The following is a 20,660-nucleotide window of genomic DNA, read 5'->3' as shown; positions in this document are numbered from 1 at the left end:
AGACGATCTTAAAAATAAGTAACGACTCTGAATATCGGCCATAGAGGTGGATTTTTCATCCATTTCAGGATAGAAGTTATTACTTACCTTCACATATGTACGTTCAGTCTCAATTAATTCTAGAATAACTTTCTTCAACTTCTCAGCATCGCTCAATTGCCGACTCGGCGTCATAGCTTGGGAATGAGAACTAACAACACTTCCGGTGGGGCTGGACTTCCTCGTTTCACCGGGTGATCGACAGATTCCTGTTACTTGTTCGGCGGTCTTCAATAAATTTTCTATCTCGATCGAATTTGTGCGAGACGTCTGTTTTCCATTTTCTATGTGAGTCGTCGTGCTACATTCTTGTGGAATACTTTCCTTGCCTGTGTAACAATAGAGAAGAGAGAATATTCAGTAGTATAGACCAGTATTCAGTAGTATCGATCAATATTTACTGTCTGCCAGTAGTATAATTCTGCCCGACGTCAGACAAAGTAACAGCCTACATAGAAAAATAGAATACGTGGGACATGCATATCAGTAATATATTAGGGTCAAAATTTATTATATTATCAGTAGTATAGATCAATACTTTGTCGGATATCAGACGAAGCAACAGGCTGAATAGAAAAAATGTTATTCCTTACTCCATCCAGGTTTAGGGACGATTAAACCAGAAATCATTTCTTCGCTTATCATTGGCGGATCAGAGGGTGGAGGTGGGCAAACCAAACTCTCGATTATCTCATCGGTAACTCTCATTATACCCGTGAGATCCGGTGGCTCGGTTCGCGAGGATCTCATCATCATGCATAAACCGACCTCTTCTTGCAGCACACTCTCCAAGTACATCATATCTAAATCGCTTACTATAGCACCGTTGATCACCATTATTTCATCACCTTTGATGATTCCTAAGAAACGTCAAAGCGCAAAAGTGTTTCACGTCAGACTTTGGTAACTTTGAAAAATTTTCCGCGTAGGTGTTGATTAAGGAAAAAGAGCGGATAAATGAATCGCTCTATTATTGTTCTTTTACAGAACACTGAATCATTCTGCATATAATTTATAACGTTCAAGACTTAACTCTATTTATGTACATCACGCGCGTTATGCACGCATCGGTTCGTTGAAGGATATAAACGTGTGTTTGTTCGGTCAGTAGGGATACGCGATAGAAAAAATCAATTACTTTCAATGTCATTCTTTGCAAGAGATTCTGTAGATGAAAAAAAAAAGTCTGATTAAGGTCACACTTTGTGTTTCCATGTGGATTTCACCTTCATTCTTAAATTAAATGTAAGAAGGGTGAAGAAAGGGACTTGGTCAGATGATCCTCTATTTATATTACACCACGTTCAATTGCAGAAAATGATCTCACTTTGTCCTTCAATGAGCATGACAAAAATTGTACAACGGATTGGGATACGTAAGCGCATTTACAAAATCAGCGCGTCTTTCATCTCTTCCAAATTACTTACCATTTTGCATGGCCACGCTCTTATCTTCAACCCTGCTAACGTAACAGCACAATTCATCTTGTCGATCTGAATTCTCGATCAATTCCGCTTCCACTGAGAAGCCCCACATTTGGTCGAGAGTATTTCTTTGCAATTCTACTTGATACAATATTTTGGCGCAAACTTCAACAATCTCATGCGTATGCAACTGAAACGTATAAGTCACCGCTCGTTGTCTTCGTCTCTTCCATTCCCTTTATTCTTTATTCCGTTCAACGATCCATACTTACGTAAGTCTCTATCAGGTCGGTTCTATGCGGCACGAAATAGTTATGATCTTCCATGTCGCGTCGTTTCTTCACGCGAACGAAATGTTCCATCGGATTTAGATTCTTCCTGTTGCAAGCACTTGCAAGGAACTCCTCTACTGTCATAGCATCGCGCACAAACACGGACACCAGCTGCGAGATTGTATCATAGAGAAATACGAACATCAAATGACAGATGGGAATAGAAAATGAAGGATAACGTTCATTAATACTCTTGGCTAGAAAAGCTTCATGGAATACAATACAATTTCCAATTGCTCACCTGATTTTCTGGTACGCACACCTTCACGGTTTTTTCGTCGTCTCTGGACGAAATTTGAAGGGATCTCCTACTCGAGCCGCTGTTGGATCTCGATAGCAACGGCGGTCTCCTCTTGGTGGCCCCGCGTCCGGCCAACAGATTGTTCAGTAGCGAAGGGCTCCGCGCGCAGATGAACGCGTGAAACGACGACACGGTGAACACGCCTAATTTGTTCAACGTCTGCTTCGTGGCACGGGATACGTGCGTCAATAAACTCTGCGAAAAAAAAAAAGGATTCGAATCGAGGCGATTCGCGACGTCGAGATTATCGACTGCCCCTACTAATCTAGTGGAAACTGCCTCGTTGAAGTTCTACAAGATTCTATTTGTGGTTCACCGTGGTCGATACGTGCTTCCGATAATCGAGAACGTGTTACGCTAATTTATAAACTACTTACGTTAATGACGCACGGAAAATATTATGAACGGACGATCCGTGAAGCTTTAGCAATTCGTTGTCATTACATTGCAGGCGAAATACAAAGCAAACGTATGCTCACCTTCGGATTAGGTAATTCGCCGCTTTGCAAACTAGCCATGTAACACCTAAGACGAAATTGCTCGCAATGAAGCCGTTCCAGATTCTCTTCCCATTGAACAATCTGACTGTTGATCTGCTGTTTTGTCTCCACGTCAGACACAACGGACTGCTGAAGATCGGCCATATGCTTCAATTTGTGATCCTGCAGACGAGAAAGATTTGCGTACTTCCCTCCCTCTCTCTCTGGCTCCCACGCCGGGAGGGTAGACAAGGAAACGAGGTTAATATCCGATTCGCTTACCGATTCTATCGCCTTTTCTAAGCGAAAGATTTCTTCCTGCAATAAATGAAGAGTTCCAGTTTTACCGCGATGACGCGCGAACGCGGCGGCACAAGCCGAATGTATGCTGTTCACCCAGTTCTCGAGTTCCACTTGACACGGTGCCTAATGGTTTACACAAAAAAACCGCAGTCTTTTTTAGTAATTCACGAAAATGATGGACAAACGGTTACACGACTACAGAGTTCGTAAAAAATAATCCTTGTCAATCCTGAATTTCTCTTAGACAGTACGACAATCAGGTGTTTTCGTATTTTTCAACTTTTCCAGGTAATGAAATTTAGTTTATTTTTTTACATTCATCGTATTATACAATTGATGTAGATATTTTGTTGTTCTCAGACAAGCATTGTTATTGTACCGATCTCCTTGATTGTATCGCGATATGCATATGCACTTACTTGGAATAAGTAAGCGTCACCGAACGCAGTGCTCAAGCAAAATATGTATTCTCGTTTCGGGTGTTCCGGGATCGGTTGCATGATCGCGCCATCGACTATGATCAAATGCTTGGGCGCAGCCTCCATAGCTCTGCTTTCTTGCGAATCGCAAGGATAGAATAGAAGCGTAGTGCCCTTCAGACAAACCCAGTAGCCCTTCCATCCCCTCTTTCTCGCGAGTTCAATTTGGTGCTTCTTTCGTAACAGCCATTTCTTCACGCTTAGGTATCTGCGGTTTAGTATTACACGATTAAATCTCGTAACGTAAGCTAGTGCGAAAGGACTTGTGTTAAAGTGATTAGGATTGTCACGATTTAGAAAGTCGTTTGTAAAGTATACTTAGGAGCAGTTTTAGACGTGACTTTAAATGAGATTTTATTCGTCTTTAACTAAGCTTACCCAGCTTTTCGAACTGCACCCGTGCAATTGAACGAAGCCGCAGCCGTGCCAGTCTGTTTCCCTCGGTAAGGTGAATTTATAACGCTCTCGCCATCGTCGTCGTCACTGACAGCAGTGGTTAGCGACATTCTGTCATCATCGGACATCTAAAATATTCGTTTACGTTACTGTCCATTTACCATCACGATTATTTATCGTTTCATTATTTTTAACGGTTCGCGGTCGAGTTCAATCTCAGGTGCACATTTCACGTGAACATTTAACGATCGATCTGTACAAAAGACATTTTTAATTATAATTGAAAACAGGATACGGACGATACATTTAAAGATAATTTATTTTTTATTCGTTTCAGTGGGATCCGAAGAAAATGGAGCGAAGATCCGGTAAAGAAAGAACGAGGAAAAACTAAACAACGTACAAGGAGCATAACTGGTAAATATTATTCTTGATAACGGTCTTAGTAATAACATTATCGTTCCTTATATTACTGTACGGAAATAATACACCATCTACGATTATTAACCTACCGGGAGTGCTCGGTGCGTAACAAATACTTACTGCTTCACATATTAGGATAATCCATGCTTTTCCATACATGGGAAATCTTGAAAATGAGAATGGAATAGGGAATAAAAAGAAAAAAAAAACTCATTTGTTTTCGACATATTCTCAGATCAAATGTATATTAAAATTTGGAAAACAAATTCCGGAAACGTTTACATTGAAGGAGATAAGTTACAATAGGGTTGCGGGTAGAATCGGATAGTAATCGGTAACCGTAAAAGTTATGAGAACGGTGAACAATACACGGTGGCAGAAATTGGATGCTAAAAGGATAACGCGGTAACTCGAGTCTCTACCTTTTTAGCATAATTCGTCATACCGCGAAGCTTGTCGCGTAATCCCCTAAGGCCTTCACCAGCCCAAAAACTTACGACTTTTTTCAGAAAGTCGGCGTTGCACGCGTCTGCCGTCATGTGCGGATGATAATGACAGTAGCAACCCTCCTTCAGGAGCTTCATATTTTTCTTTGCGGTGCCGTTTATCTTGAACATGATCTCTCTACGAGTGACGTTGAGACCGTCGATGTAGAGCTGAGCCCAAGTGTTCAAAGCACCATTAACGATCCTCAGCAATTTGTAATAGTAACCGTCGCCAAGACCAAGATTCACCTTTTCGCGAACGTTCTTACAATGAAACCAGTACAGCTTCCTCGCCTCATTGATGCATATTATGCTCACGTTGTGCTTCTTGCACGAGCAAAATATCCTCCTGCAGTGTTTCTTATGAAGCGTTCCCAAGTCCGCGTAACTGCTGATCGGATTCAACAAACTCAATGTACTATTCATGCATTTTTTCGACCATCTGGGTTCTACCATTATCGTCGTTACATCAATACCGTTATTAATTCGAATAAAATGATCTCCGGTGCGGTTATAATTCTTTCTAAACGGGCAATACCGCCATCCCGATTAGACGATGTTGGTATATTCGTTTCGACTCGTCCGTGTTCTTCCATCGATGCCTTTATTGTCGTTTGGACGGTGGAACAATCGAGGACGTCGTTTAATTTGACGAAGGTTCGCTTGATTTTACACTTAAGATTCGTTCCCTTGTGATACGAAACATTTTTGTTAGAAATCTTGTTCACGTTGTTTCCCTTCGTGCGAATTCGGATTGTCAAACCATTGCGTTGATCATTGTTAACGACCGTTTCCTAAGTTTGCGTAACAACATCCGGTTTAGTCTCCCACATCGAATACAATTGTTTCCTAAGCTGGTACAACATGTTGATTATCAACGTGCAAACAAAATAAAAAAAACATAACCGCTCTGCAACGTGCATTTTCCGTGGGCGTTCAGATTATCGTTCCAATCGAGTGCCTCTTAGTTATCAGTTCAGGAATCCATGAAAGCCACGTAGTCATGTAGAACGGCGAGAGAAGACGAGAGTGCACCGAGTGAATCTGTTTATCCAGCTTCCGATATTTTACGCGCTATAATAATACGCTCGTTACCTATCCGTATGACACAAGCAATCTTGTTATTACGTTGGCACGCGGAGGGGGAAGCACCATTGTCGCGAAATGGCAATTTTCCGATTATTTGTACATTTTTAATCTTTACTTAAGGCAAATCTTTTTTCCCCTCTTTCTTGCAAATCACCACTGGCATTCCTTTCCCGCAAATCTATCGTCCGCCCTTTTCGTAAAATTAGAACGAATCCATTTAAAAAAATCGACAATCTCATGGGTATACGCTGCAACCTTGTACTATTTGTGAGTTTATTTGCGCTTCAAGGGATACTGATTTCATTCTTCAACCTGATTTTCCTCGAAGTTTCCACCCTCCCTCTCTCTTCGCTACCACTTTACCCCACTTCTAAATGATATTCGTTTACCCTTCTCTCTTTCTCTTAATATTTTCTTCTATCTTCTCCGCACCTCTAATCAAATCTTGGAGATAATTAACGAACCGAAACGATGATTCCAAAAATTCCCCTTCACCTAGCAATTTCAGAGGTTTCAAGGTTGGATATATAGAATACTTTTGCAATATATGCGTAGAAATGAATTCTCTGTATAAAAATATGTCACATTTCTCGATATCACGTTTTCTCTTTAACTTTATATGTACATATAGATATTTTATTCGAACACCAAAAATCTTCTTATCTTCCACCGCTGTTCGGAAACTAATCGGCTATTCATTTTTTCCTCTGCTTCGGTCTATTCCTGTTCGCTCCTTCGTGTAGTTATCTTTTTAAATCTCTCTTGGAATGCTGTAATATTTCACATGCATATCATTTCCGTATACTGTTCACTCGTTTTTTCCACTTTTCTTTTTCTTTTATCCTTTTTGTACTCCAAATCAACGCATTCGTTAGAATAAATTTCTATATCTCTCTATTATTTATAAATCTATATATCTCGGTAAATCGTTGCTAAGCGAAACGAGAATGAAAATAATAGATATGCCAGGTACCTAATCACCCGTATTTACGCATGAATATCTAAATCTAGTCAAAGGGTACGTAGTCGTTCTTCATCAACACCACGTGAGCCCGCACGTGTTGAAGAACACTCGAATGCGTGTCTTCCAGAGGGACAGTTTCTTTGGGAGACATCAACGAAAATATTCCTGCCCGTTCCGGGTTCCTCAAGTCAGGGTCGTTAACACCGTTGGTACCAGCGAAGTACGAGCGTCCGAGTAATTTTTCCAATCCGAATGCACCACCGATATTTGCAATGGTCGTAACAGAAAAAGAAAAACGATATTCCCGGTTCAACGACGCGTGACAACCGAACTTCGTGTATGCAGCCAATCCTCGATTGTGTCACTGGTATCCCCATTCATCGTGAAACACGCGTGACGTTCCGCTGGATGGGCTCCAGGCGGCTCCGTCGATCTTCCGTCACCCGGAGAACCATCCGCTTAATCGTTGAAAGCGGGGCAAACGGCGATCGACCATCCACCGTGAGAAATCGATCACGAGGTAGGCTTGTTCGCGGAGCTCGACGTATGATCGAGCTCGCACTTCTCAAATTTGCGCGGAATCGAGCGGCAAATTAGTGGTCCGCAGCCACGAACGTGAGTTGCTCCAGACTGGTGCGCTGGAGAACAGTGAAGTGGAGCTGCCACTGCGAGGGGAATCAATACCTCGCTCACTCGTTCCATGGAGGCCGAATTGGGAGTAGTAGGGGATGTTCGGGATACTCGGTGGTGGTAGGGGATGACGAGGTCGGGTGGTGGGACCGGGGCTTGGCGGGAGGTAGCTGGACGGAACGAAAGGCTGGAGGGTTGGAACGGGAAAATGGGTGACGGCATACGAATTGGAGGGAGAACGCAAAGGGGAAGATCAACTGTACGTGTAGATACCACTACTACTGCTGCCATCGCCGCCGCGCCGACGTCGCTGCTGCTGCTGTTGTTCGTCCTTCTCGTCCTTCTGGAGGTTTTAGTGGGAGGGGGGAAGAAAACGTATCGAAAGCAGCGGTACGAGCAACGAGAAAAGAGGTGCTCTCTGGTCTACACGTTAACAGAGCGGCACCGAATGCGACGCGGCGGCACCGTGCCCAACTGATATAACATACTCGTTACCGCACCCCTCGTTACCCTTATTAAAGTACCCTTACGCTTCAGCTATCTTGCAATCATCGATCTTCGTGCAACGTATTTATTTTCTACCGCCTGTCGATAAAAATCGAGAAGAGAACGACTGCCGTTTGAACTGGCAACAGCTATGTACGTACACTGTGTACACATGTTAGATGCCCAAAGGAACTGGGGGATGTGTGGAATGCACAGTCTAGTACATTTCTGTATTTGCTCCGAAATTGTGCCAGGAATACTTTCATTTTTAATGAACCGTCTCGAAAACATTTCACGTTGAGAAATAATTTTATTATTTGAGAATGAAAATGCGACTGCTCTCATTATTGCGCATGCACCTGTTGACAAGGACAGAGTCTTTTCGCATTCAAATAAACTTTATTTGACCACACACGCATCTGTCATAATATTATGGTTCTCAATGTATTCAAATGAACTTCCATTCATTCGTTTCCCAGTCGTTTCCCGTATATCAACGATGTATAGTGATGATAGGAGTGACGTGTTTTAAAATAAGGGATGATGCTGTGTATCAAATTCAAGACAGGTGATCCATGCAAGACGTGCGTGGGCAGGGTCAGTAGGTTATCGACGTTTGTCGAATAGATACGTGCAGTATGCAGTTCTTGCAATATCGATAGCCACCCGTTTGTATACATACATACATATTCATTTGCGCGCAGTTTTTTGTCACTTTTACTTTATAATCGAATTGTTAGTATAAACGGGTTAAATTCACTTGTATAGATAACTCGAGAAATAGAGAAAAAAATCTTTCAAGAATTTTTAATTATTTTCTAACGTAATTTATATAGAAAAATGGAATCACTCTTCGGTTTACAATTAGTTGGATTTAAGAAAATTTAACAAAGAATCATGTTTTCTCGACACCGTCAAATGATCATAGTTAATCTTAAAAGAAAATACAATATTTTAGATTAATATCTACTTTCCATCGATCTTCTAAAAAATTCAACTCGATCTTTTACATTCTCACATTGGTTATTCGCGAAACCTTTTAAGAATATGAATACCCTTATAAAATATCTTCTCAGAAAATTCGGCTAAGTGAAGTAGTAGCCAGTAGCCGAAGTGGGATATTGATATATCGGATGATAAGGTCAACAGCTACTTGGAAGTACTCACCTCTGAGGACGTTAAGTAGCAAAGTCTCGAGTCTGTGCTCTCCAGGGAAGCTTGTTGAACAATTCCGTATCTACCGTCCCTGTCGGACATGTAATCCGACCTTACGCTGTCCTGTCTGTCGAAAGTGCCCCTGAAAAATAAAAAAAGGCACACAAGGCGTTAAATCTCGATGATATGTTTTCAATTAAAAAATTTAATAACTAGTAGTTATTATTTAGTTGTCCAACAAAAAAAAAAAGAAAACGCAATATCCTATTCTTGATATTCTATATAAGGAGGTGTTGGTTTGCAGATGGATAAGTCTACTTTCGAAATTGAGTTATATCATATGCCATCTTACTGTCATACGTATAATTGGGGGTAACATATTTATGATTATGCGTGAAGTATTGACTTCGTACGAGTTAATCACCTTTGTTCCAAAGAATCGGTTCGATTCGATTTGTATCCGCTGTCGTTGAGGCTACCCTCGTGTCTCAATGACGGTAGAGAATCCCACGGAGAGTCCCGTTTGTGTCCGCTGTAACTGGGATTCATTGAACTGGAAGCACCGGAGCCAAGTGTCGAGCTGCCGGATTGCCACCCGTCAGAATGTCGAAACCATTGCGCGCGTGCAGATTCCCCGACACAGCTGGCACATCTTCAACGGTTAACGTCATCTCGGAATTAGCACGTTCATTAAAAAGAGAACCGGGCAAATTTGATGGCTCTTCTGTCAATGTCTAACTTGATTTCACTCTCTCAGACTGAATTGATTTCTGCTTACATTTATTCAATATCTAACATGTAGTATTACATTTTCAACTGCAGAAAGTGAGTGCGGTCTTGGTGTACTTAGAAATGCAAAATTACTGCGTACCATTTAATTAGATGACGGAAGAGATGAAATTATTAATTACCTAGAATTATAATCACTGAGATATCCGCGATCTCGGTCGATGTCTCTGTCCCTCTTCTCTCTGATCATTTCATTTCGATCGCTATAGTATCCATCTCTGTCTTTGCTGTTTTGTCTCTCGTTGTTGTAACGATATGATAGTGGCAATGTAGACGACTTGTTAGAATTAGAACCTGTAAAAATACCGACACACAGAATTCAATATGAATGTATTATGAAATACCAGTGGTGCGGTACGATCGAAAGGTCAGGTCATGGGTTGAGGGTCAAGGTTGGGCGTTGAAAAGTCAATTATATTTTAAGAAATGAAACTTACGTCTTCGTGAAACATGGGGTGTGCGTTGAATGTTTAACGGTATATTCTCGGCGAATTCTGAAAAATTAATGCTCCCTTTAATTCATCATAATCAAGAGAAGCAGGATTATCGAAGGATGTACGGTGTCTGAAAACATTATTCTTACGTTGCAGGTATTTAATTGAAATTACCTTTGACTTTTTCTCACAGCAACACAAAGGTGACACCCACTTATAATCGTTTATAAAAAATCTAATTTGTTTTTTTATACGAATAAATCTTCACTAACATATCGACTAAATCTTGAAACGAAATTGGTGAATTAATGTAAATTAAATTAAACAGCGCATAAATCTGATCCCTTTTCATTTATTAACGTATGTATCTTTCAACTGAGGCTCAGAAAATATCGAAGAATTGAGTTAACTGAATCAACGCGAGTATGAACATTTCCTTCAGACACCGTATTTATGAGACATTATGACTTCACTCACCCAAATTTTCCATGCTCTGCGTGAGAAGTGCCTCGAACGTACGTAGACTATAGCTCTCAGCATCCATACCCTTGGCCAACGTGTTCCTCAGGTGCATCTCGTATTCGAGCAACAACCTGCTGGTCGGGCTGCCAGGCGTCGATACCGATTGCATTTGCATGTTCTGTTGTTGATAATTCTGTCCGTTTATATTGCAACGACGCGAATTACAGTGAGTCGGCTGTTCCATGTCCGAATTCCCATTCGACGAACTCGGCGTGGTCGCGTAACACTGATTATCGAAGATTACATTATCCGACGGCGGCGACATATCACCTGTGCACCGATTACGTTCCGAATCTAAATAGGTCCTGCCTCTGCCGCCTACGACAAACAGGTGCTTCATGCAGGAATTGGAAACGGTGTGATGATTGTATTCAGCTGTCGGATGTAAAGAATCGTTACTTTGTTGCGGTCAGCTCGGTCCGACGTGATGTGTGTTGACATGCGCCATGCATCCCTGTTTAATCAGTTACGCACCCCATTCATTTATTTATAGAGTATGTAGTCCTTCCTTTTTTTAAACGCTCTTTAAACCGTCAACACCACTAGCGACAACTCGTTCATAATTATTATGGATGATGGATATACCATGGTCCAGTAGTAAAGTTCCCGAATTGTCTCTGTGTCGCGAGTTCTAACAGTTTCAGAGTAGTTCAAGTTAACGTCGTGTTACATATTTCTGTAAGTACCTTGAATGGCTCGTTTCAATCAGCTGTTCGTGTAGTGATTGATAGACACGAAGCTGTTATATTTAAAGCACCCTTTATTCTTCTTTAAATGTGCGCAAAGTCAGATCTCGTGAGCAAGACGAATGATTACTTTGGATTATATACTTTTTTTAGCTACATGTATAAAATCCGAATTTGCTGTTGCTATTTTTGCTTACAGAGGTGTGTGTATATGTATGTCGTAAACGCGAATTTAAAATTGTTAGAACTGTCGTTAAGCGTCAATCCGGGAACTTTATCGTCATATTCCGAATTTCATCAAGTGAGAAACGAAATCATTATCTAATATCGTATAATTTTAGATTACTTTTCTTTAGAATAAAATTTTCATTTTGAATTACTCTTCTTGGGAATAAATTAATTGGCATGAAACTTTCGATTTCAAAACAGGGATGCTTATACACACGCGCGCACACATTTAAACTTGATTTATTTTCTTTCTTCCTTCTCTCTGCATTGAGTATAATTGTAATTAATAATTGCACACTATTGAATTTGATAGCAAACGGTAAGAAAAGAAAGTAAAGTAGCAATGACGAAGAAAAAAGACAGTACGTGATGAAAAGAGCAGCTGTCGTCTCGCGTTTCGTACACAGTAAGTCGTACCAGATGATATTGTCAAATTGTTACATTCTCCTTTAAGAGGAAAAGCAAGTAGTTATTTCTGTTATCTCTAATTCTCCAAATATTCCAAGATGAAACTTTTTAACTTTCACTGAATATGTATTAAGTTTAAAGATTTTATGGAATCACTTTTATCCAGTACGACTTAACATATTGTACACATATTTGTGAAAAGTGCTTCGGTAAAGTTTGATGTAAGTCGTAAGTGAATCGAGTCAAGTAAGAAAAGTTAAAATCGATCATACCAAAAAGCTATGAAAATTATGAAATTCGAAATTGGGGGAACGTTAAACACACGTATAGTATATGGAATTGTCATATGGAATTGTATGTACCAGTGTATTGGCGTCCCATGTCATGCACGCTTCTAGATGCCTGGAACTTGTTACTATATGGTGCTCGATATGGATGCGCGTAATTTTCGTTTTCAGTCTCTTGCATAACGTACTTCTGATTGTTATTGCTCGGATGATAATGATAACTATGATGGCTATGCCTCTTTCTGGTCATCTCGGGCGATGTTACGGGACTATCGATACTCGACATTGGTTTCAGCATTCGTTTCAGTGTATTCGAATCTAAGCTAATCCCACCGTTTTGCGCATTCTCGATCCTCATGTCATCGGTGCTCTTGCTCTTTGATTTCTTCCCGCTGTGATTATTATTCACTATATTGAAAATATTGCCGTTTTGCATCTCCAGGTCCGTGTAATCGGCAGACTTCGTGTGATGTAATTGCTCCTTTCGCAATGATTTGTTTTGCAACGTGCCACCGGCTTGGGTGCCCTCCGACTTAAGCATCTCGGTGCCGTTCTGTTGAGTGGATAAATCTTGGCTTTGCTTTTGCGATCTTTTTGGAGAGACAGCGACGTCCTTTTCCTCCGGACTATCGATCTAAAATACAAATCAGAAAACTTCGATTATACGATGTCTGCGGAATCTTATAAAGAATCCTAACGNGAAAATTCTCTTCTCTTCCTTCTCATATGAAGAGGAAATTAAAATTTATACCGTCTTTACAAGTGTTAGGTATTTTAAGTAATATAAGTTAAGATTTACCTGCGATCCAACAGTGACAGTTTCAATGCCCACGTTCGCGGTCTTCGGTGTTGTCTGACACGTCTCATTCTGTTTCTCCTTTTGCTTCGATTCACCAGCTTTCGGTGTCTTACCCGGCGTCGCGCTCGTGTTGTTAACGTTATCGTAGAGAGACGCACTCGATGTTGCCGTAGTTATTTTGTCACGTCCCGGTGTCATTTCCACCTCCGTGGATCGGGCCATAGTTCGAGGAAGTGTAGAAGTAGCTGCACATCATCATTTGTATGATAACGTATACTTTGATGCATACACATCAGCGCTTTGATGCACGCTGCTATTTATATGATAAACCATAGTTTGATGTATATGGAAAAAAGTAGATTGAAACCAGGCGTCTAATACATATTTTGTGCTATGAAAAATCGTCTTGTTCAGAACACCAGAGAGACACTTTGCTTAATCGAATCGTCATATTACATTTGTTATCATTAGCCTATCGATCTTTAGACGAAATAGAATATTTAAGATAAAAAAATCCTAGATAAAAATTTCCATTACATAAAAATATTTAGATATTTATATAAATATTTGATGTATCATATTTTTAAATAAAAATTTCTTTTATCTTTTTTGATATTCCAAACAGTTTTATCCATTGCACAATACTTATTCAATTTTCTTATAAATGCATAAAATCCGCTGTGTAGTTTTCATCGACCCGGTTTTAACCGACTTTACCATAAGATATCATACGTACTGCAAAAGCCTCGGTATCTGGCTTCTTGACTTCGAAATCTGGCGAATTGTTCCGGAGTCATGCACGTGCACTGAGGCTCTCTGGACCTACTCGGTGACGCCGGCGTCGATAAGGGCTTTCTCCGTGTTTTGATCTTTTGTTTGTTAGGTGGTTCGAGCTTCAACGAGTAAGAAGAGGACGCTTTCCTTGAAATCTTGAACGACGGTGACTGTACGAAAAATTAACTAATGACTGCAAATGACTCGAGTCCCATGAAGTCCATTTCTCAGTTAACCCCAGTATCGAGAAACGAAATAGACAAAAGCGTTGAAGAGAAATAGACCAGGCGCTCGTAATACAAAAAATGGAACAATTTTTTACAGTCTGCCATTGATAGGGGAAATATTTACAGCCACAAGCTGTAGATAGATGTACCTAAAAATCTTCGTTACGTGTTAATGCATATTTAAACATTAACTTAAGTTAGCAGAAAGAAAGTAGTTTCTTGAAACAATTTTTTACAGTCTGCACGGCACGGCAACAGCACGGCAAAACGGCATGGTCCGGCACCGAACCGTGCCGTTGCCGTGCAGACTGTAAAAAGTTGTTTCAAGAAACTACTTTCTTTTTGCTAACTAAAGTTAATGTTTAAGTATGCATTAACACGTAACGAAGATTTTTAGGTACATCTATCTACAGCTTGTGGCTGTAAATATTTCCCCTATCAACGGCAGACTGTAAAAAATTGTTCCATTTTTTGTGTTACGAGCGCCCGATCTAAAAGACACCGACTATCACTCAAATTGTATCGACACTTACATATTCGATCACTCTTTCTGAGATGATATGCATAAACTCATCGTTTCACATTTCTATTCGGCTGATGGAAAAATAATGTCGTTTTCATGGACGCATAACGTTTATCAGCTTCATAAAAAGAAGCTCGTTAATTGAAAATAGGAAAAGAGAATTTCAACACATTCATAATCAATACGTTCAATAAATTGCGTCCAAGAGTATTTTAAAATTAATATTAACATAATAAACATTGTTTTTCCGTCAACTTAATGAAATATGTATAGATAAAGCGAGGTACGTTGGAAAGTTTCATGCGCATGATAGAAGAGACTATGTAGTTGTTGCATTATTATAAACTTACGCAACATTCTCTGAATTGCTTAGCATCTATCGGGGAAGTAAAATTCAATCCCCACGTATCGTTGGTCATCGTGTCTTTCCAGTACACGAAACACTCCGATGCTTGTCCGATACGCGTACCTAGAATGTAATTAACGCGTATAAGATAGATCAACTCTTGACAAATCTTTCGATTAGTTTTTTATCGTTTCGTCCCTCACCTGGTTGAACTAATCGAACATCTAAAATTTTATCGACTTGACTATTGTACGCTGTAATATGGAAAATGCATTCCGGTGAATCTTGGATGCACGAGATATTTACAGGAACTAAATCCTCGGAGACCTGCTGCCATTTCACGGTCCCTGCCCCACTAGCACTTACATGGAATACCTCAGCCCATAATCTAAAAATTTTCATTATTGAATTGTTATATTATTCTGGCAAATACGTTCGTTCTGCATTGAAATATGGATTTCATAAAGAAGCTAACAGTGAAACAGAATTGTTTAAAAAGTATATTTCCCGTATAGCAAAGGCTATTCTCAATCTTCTTCTGTCTTTTATTTTCTTTTAGTAAAATATTATGTTTATGTAGATACAGATAACAATACGAACAGGGAAATATCACGTGTATACGCAAAAAAATTTATATCTATTCAGTACAGCTATTTTTTTGCACTTATCTATTCTCATTTTCATTGTCTGAAATTAATCTTAATTTTCAATTAATTCTTAAGTAGATATGTATTCAGTATCAAAGTATTAGCGCTTTAGATAAATTGCATTTATATTTTATCGATAATGTTATTATCGTCATATTTCATAATCTTCTTTTCAAAAAGCAAGATAGAGAATATACCAGTAATTTAGTAAATTACAATGTGCATGCAATAATTTTATAGTTTAGCAATACAAGAATTAGCATGCAAGCAAGATACGCATGGGTGGATAAGATACAAAGAAATGTGTATAAATGATGGAAGATCTAGGATAGACAAAGTGGAATACGTGATAGTGAGAAAATTAAGTCAGAATAGAGAGAGAGAGAGGAAGAGAAAGTTATTAGACTAAACGCGTGGATGAATGTAAATACAAGTGTGTGCGTGTCGAAGAAATAAAAGAAGAGACAAATATAACGTCTGCATTAAATGAATAAAATAAATGAAAAGAAAAAATAAAAAATAGGTAGAGCAATTAAAATGTTTGAACTTTATGCTCTAGTAATTAAAAGTTAATTAATTTTTTGTTAATGTAAAGTAGTTAGAAGTAAACGAAAACAAATATACTTGGGATTCTGAAGAATAAGACTATGTGGTTTTTCATTGAACACATACATGTACGTACATGTAATACATTAATACAAGGAAAATATATGCACATTACCAAGTGAAATGAAAATACAACCGGAAGGAAGAACCAAACCAGCTATCACTGATTATGAGTTATCTTGAAATCGATGACAACATTTGTATTGTTTTATTAGTAAAATTAATAATTGTTGAAAGAAGTCTACACAACGGAAATAGTCAATAAAAATATTTTCGGTAGTTTTCAAGGTAACATCTATATTCTATTAAGAGCAGAAAGATCCTCAAGAAAAATGAGATTCGATTAATCACTGCAAGGGAACAACATACGGGCAAACGATTTTAAATGAATGCGTTCTACCTGAGGGAGAAAGAAAAAAGTCATAGTGCATTCAGTGTAAATGTGTGCGAGTGTAGAGTAAAGTTATCGAATCTGAACTCATCCCCGGATTTTCTCTTTAAAAAGAAACTATTTGACGACATTTTACATAACTGCATTCTAAAATCGAGCTAGAATAGCTATGCAAAACGTTACAAAGAAGTGTCTTCCTTTTTAAGGATAATTAACACATTGATCTAATGTATCGTATTAGCTATGAGTAAACTGCGGATATTTATGCAAATGCACAATAATGATTCCGTTATTATACTCTTTATACATGTATATGTCAGTGTACTTCTTTATACAGTCATAATATCATGCTTAGGTGTTCCGGAAATTTTATTCACATATTTCGATGTAATTATGAATGCATAAACGTCCGCAGTCTAATTACAATGAAACCCCTGTTCTCGAACATGCAAACGCGTACTTCGCGAGCTATGGTGGAGGAATGTCACGTTAAACATATCGGTTTTCCAACAGTCTTTCGGAATAAATTAAGTTCGAGAACCAAGGTTCCACTGTGCAAATAATCGGTTCCAATTCGATAACCCTCCCCTTCGTGTATTTTGTATACAAATAGAAATAGCCTTCCTGAAAAGTAGAGACTGGTTAATGGAGTGAAATGGAAGTGGTTGAATGGTTGAATGGTATGGTATGCGCACCTCTTCCTTTCTCTTAAGCTTCCGCACCTGAGCAAGTGGGCAGTGTCACCCCTGCGACCTCCGCTTCCGCCTATTGCGTTCCTCGCTCCAGCCTGCCATGGTGAATGTGAATCCTCGTAACGATACGCTTTTTTTATTAGAGGAGCACAACTGCAAGACAGCTTATTGCCCATTCTATTCTTGTTACTGTCTTATACCACCTGTGTTTTTCCTTTTACTTCACGCCACCTCTTACCGATCTTTACCTTCTTATATTCTCTCTCTCTCTCTCTCTCTCTCTCTCTCTCTCTCTCTCTCTGTCTTTTCAACAGCAATCACCTTTTCTATCCTTAATCAATTTTCTTTTCCTTATTGAACTCGAATTCGTTATGTTCTGTGCGTTTTGCGGTCAGTGGTCAATTTCTTGTTGCTTGTTCTGAGATTTCTTCCTTATTCCTTAATAATTGTCGATGTTTAGCGAAATATCAAGATGTGTATCCACTTTGATTGGCTCGTCTGTTGACGTTTGGCACCTCTTTTTTAATTAATCACCGATGTCACCAATGATTATATTTGTATCATTCTCTTGTTTTATTCTGGGAAGCACTGTATAACAGGGACAATACCCCGCGATATGAGAAAGGGTGTAGGAGAAGATATCTTTATTGTCACATCATTGCAGGTGTTCGAAAGTTCATCAGCTTGTCCCTGACATGATCGCTGAAAATATAACAATTGCATTACGTTAATTTAGTGTATCATCAGTATTTTTTGTGCTATACATATTTTCTTTTCGTCATCTTTTCGTTACGAGAGTAAAAGAAAAGAAAATAAGGGTGCGAACGTTTATCCTATGAGCTTATTCTTCGACGAGCCCATTTTTTCTACGACTACTAATTATTTTGATAACTGAAAACAATAATTGCGATGTCATACGATGTCACAGACATTACTGAGGTCAATGAAGCGGAGCAAAGTGTTGCGTGGACGTGTCACGGATAATAATAGGGGTGGCGTCGCCGTTGAGGGTTACTGAACTGATGCCGACTTTTCACCTACATTATACACATCGCTCTACGATATTTATGCTCACTATTTCTCGTTCGAACGTTTTTCTACTTCGACGCTGTTCACTGTCAGATCGCACTAACACCGTTATCCTCAGCTTAACAACGAAACGGCAGGCTACAATTCTTTGAAAATCTATTACCGACAAGCACTCAGCATGTACCCGATTATTTAAAAAAAAAAAGTAATAATAAGAATATACTTGAGAAGTTATGTATTAATTAAATCGACAAACACAATAGGCGTGATCATAGAAATAGACAACAATACGTATCGAACACTGTAGCTTGATTCCGAGCCATTGCAAGAAATAGATGCGAACCCGATCGTTCGGAAATTTTGTTAACGATCGTTACGCAATTACTGATGAACGGCACATGTCACTGTAGTTGCGTTATCGAAACGAGGAAATACCGACACCGCCTAGTCGAAAGCGCTCGAGTAAACACTGCACCAGCCTGGATGCACCACCCGCCGTACGATACTCAATCTACGCCCTTTGCTTTCCGCCTTTCGGGCAGAGAAATACTTTCGTTCGAAAACACTTTCAACGTTTTCCGCTTCTCTGAATACCCTTCGATGCACTTTATCTTACGGTTTTTCGTCTTTCTCCCTTTCACGATTTTCTATCAATCACCCCACTCTGTTTCCCAGCCCATTTACACGTATCTTCTCCCGTTCGCCCGTTCACCGCCTACTGGATTTGTACGTTCGCATGTTTCCGACTTTGTCGTTAGACGAAGCTGAGGGAGTAAAACTCACCATCGGCGATATCTTCGCCACAGTGGAGGAGGATATTGTCTCGATAGATTTAAGGCGTTGAACGTTTCTACCCTGTTCTTTGTTGGAGTAACACGGTAAAAGTAGGCGGAAGCAGAATGAAACGGTGAGGAAGAAAAGAGACAGGCGAAGAGAGGAGAGAGCACAGAAGGGAGTGGTAGAGAGAAGAGAGGGTGTGTGTGGAGTAGTAAGAGATGGGATGATAAACGGGTGGGTAGGAAGGGGTTCGAGACGGGATCAAAGAAGGGATGGGCTACCGTGGTCGTAGTAGAGGGGCGTGAGATCACGGTATCCACCCTTTCCGAAAGCAAATATAATTCGCGACCGATCGCTGGTCGAACAACAGGCGACGGTCTATCCGGGGAGCGACGTCGTTAAGTGGTAATCTAAAACACCTGACAATTCACTGACGGAGTATACGAAAGGAATGATTACGCGCCCGAAATTCCCGGTATTTCGCGCGAAATCCTCGCGGACGACGTAGCCATGGATACTGCAGGATCGGGCAAAAGAGGCGACTGCCCCGTCACCTACCACCCCTTCTTCTACGAATGCGCGCCCCTCGACCGAAAATGTCAATATCCTCTCTCGCTGCGCCCGCGATGCGCTCCATGTTACTCTGCACAGCCCTGTATGCGTTTTCCATCCCCCACGATCCACCCCCGTTTCCTCTCCGCGTCCCCTCCTCACCTGCTCCTTCATTCTTCCGATTTTTTCCTCTTTTGTCATACCACTCCCGCCACCCCGCAAATTCTATTCCTTTTTATCTTTCTCTCTCTCTATCTCTCTTTTTCTCTTCCCCCTGCTCTTTCTTTCTCTCTCTCTCTTACTTTCTCAGTTTACCTGTCTCTCACCCTTTTTCACCCTTCTGATGTCTGTCTACTTGTCGATTCCGTTTCTCCCCACTTTTTGTTTTTTTCGGTGAGTAAACAGGAGGTGTCGTACGGGGATCAGGATGTTTCTACTTAAAATGATTCACGCCTTCACCCTTTTCTCTCGCTTCGTTCATCTTACGTACACTTTCCTGTACCGGCTTAAATTCTTCACTTTCATCACTATCGTACGCTTTTTATGATTCATCGACCACACTTAATCCGAGCTTTCATGAATTTTTCTTTTAACTCACCGTGGAGGAAATGCAGGGTGATCGCTGTCACCGTCGTTGTCGCCGTCGTCGTCGTCGTCGTCGTCGTCGTCGTCGCCGTCGTCGTCGTCGCCGTCGTAGTCGCCGTCGTGCTTCTATACCGAGGCGTAACCATAGTGATTAGCGATCGATAACAGGCATGCGCGTTGTCAAATTTACTCATAAAACGAAAGAACCACCCTCGTTTCGCTCCCTTATGTCATTACTAACAAAGATGAACAAAACTGCATCTCCGATGATCCATACGTGCACGTTATCATAGCTCGCGATTTCGTCTGGAACATGACTGCATCGATTTCACATGTCATTTGCCCACCGTCTTCGTAGATTTTAAGTAAATTT

At 40.2% G+C, this 20,660-nt stretch overlaps 1 protein-coding gene across 17 annotated transcripts in view; it reads right to left on the bottom strand.

Moving 5' to 3' along the window:
• sif (guanine nucleotide exchange factor still life) overlaps positions 1-20,404 on the bottom strand; it is a 28,685-nt gene extending 8,281 nt beyond the window's left edge. For 5 of the 17 annotated variants that reach the window (XR_003389910.1, XR_003389911.1, XM_026818599.1 and 2 more), the window contains exons 1-21: positions 20,301-20,404; positions 17,348-18,046; positions 15,212-15,396; positions 15,013-15,131; positions 13,875-14,082; positions 13,139-13,383; positions 12,415-12,973; positions 10,686-11,105; positions 10,212-10,268; positions 9,897-10,068; positions 9,410-9,637; positions 8,998-9,127; positions 3,736-3,881; positions 3,298-3,565; positions 2,858-3,001; positions 2,576-2,758; positions 2,037-2,291; positions 1,736-1,906; positions 1,467-1,653; positions 633-899; positions 88-368 (exon numbers count right to left, since the gene is read on the bottom strand). Coding sequence is in view for 15 of the 17 variants with exons in the window: in XM_026818599.1 (XP_026674400.1) it covers positions 88-368; positions 633-899; positions 1,467-1,653; positions 1,736-1,906; positions 2,037-2,291; positions 2,576-2,758; positions 2,858-3,001; positions 3,298-3,565; positions 3,736-3,881; positions 8,998-9,127; positions 9,410-9,637; positions 9,897-10,068; positions 10,212-10,268; positions 10,686-11,105; positions 12,415-12,973; positions 13,139-13,383; positions 13,875-14,082; positions 15,013-15,131; positions 15,212-15,396; positions 17,348-17,520 (4,398 nt within the window). In the remaining 2 variants the exon portion in view is untranslated. Of the gene's footprint in view, positions 1-87; positions 369-632; positions 900-1,466; positions 1,654-1,735; positions 1,907-2,036; positions 2,292-2,575; positions 2,759-2,857; positions 3,002-3,297; positions 3,566-3,735; positions 3,882-4,598; positions 7,515-7,617; positions 7,789-8,997; positions 9,128-9,409; positions 9,638-9,896; positions 10,069-10,211; positions 10,269-10,685; positions 11,106-12,414; positions 12,974-13,138; positions 13,384-13,874; positions 14,083-15,012; positions 15,132-15,211; positions 15,397-17,347; positions 18,047-19,156; positions 19,603-20,300 lie in introns of those variants that run through there. The other 12 variants (XM_026818612.1, XM_018034817.2, XM_026818606.1 and 9 more) reach the window with 12 other exon arrangements.
• Between the last annotated feature and the right edge of the window lie 256 nt (positions 20,405-20,660).

Source organism: Ceratina calcarata, unplaced genomic scaffold (genome assembly GCF_001652005.2).
Source record: "Ceratina calcarata isolate Rehan_Ccalc_2016 unplaced genomic scaffold, ASM165200v1 scaffold81, whole genome shotgun sequence".
NCBI lineage: Eukaryota > Metazoa > Arthropoda > Insecta > Hymenoptera > Apidae > Ceratina > Ceratina calcarata.
This window is presented reverse-complemented; position numbering and strand designations above follow the sequence as displayed.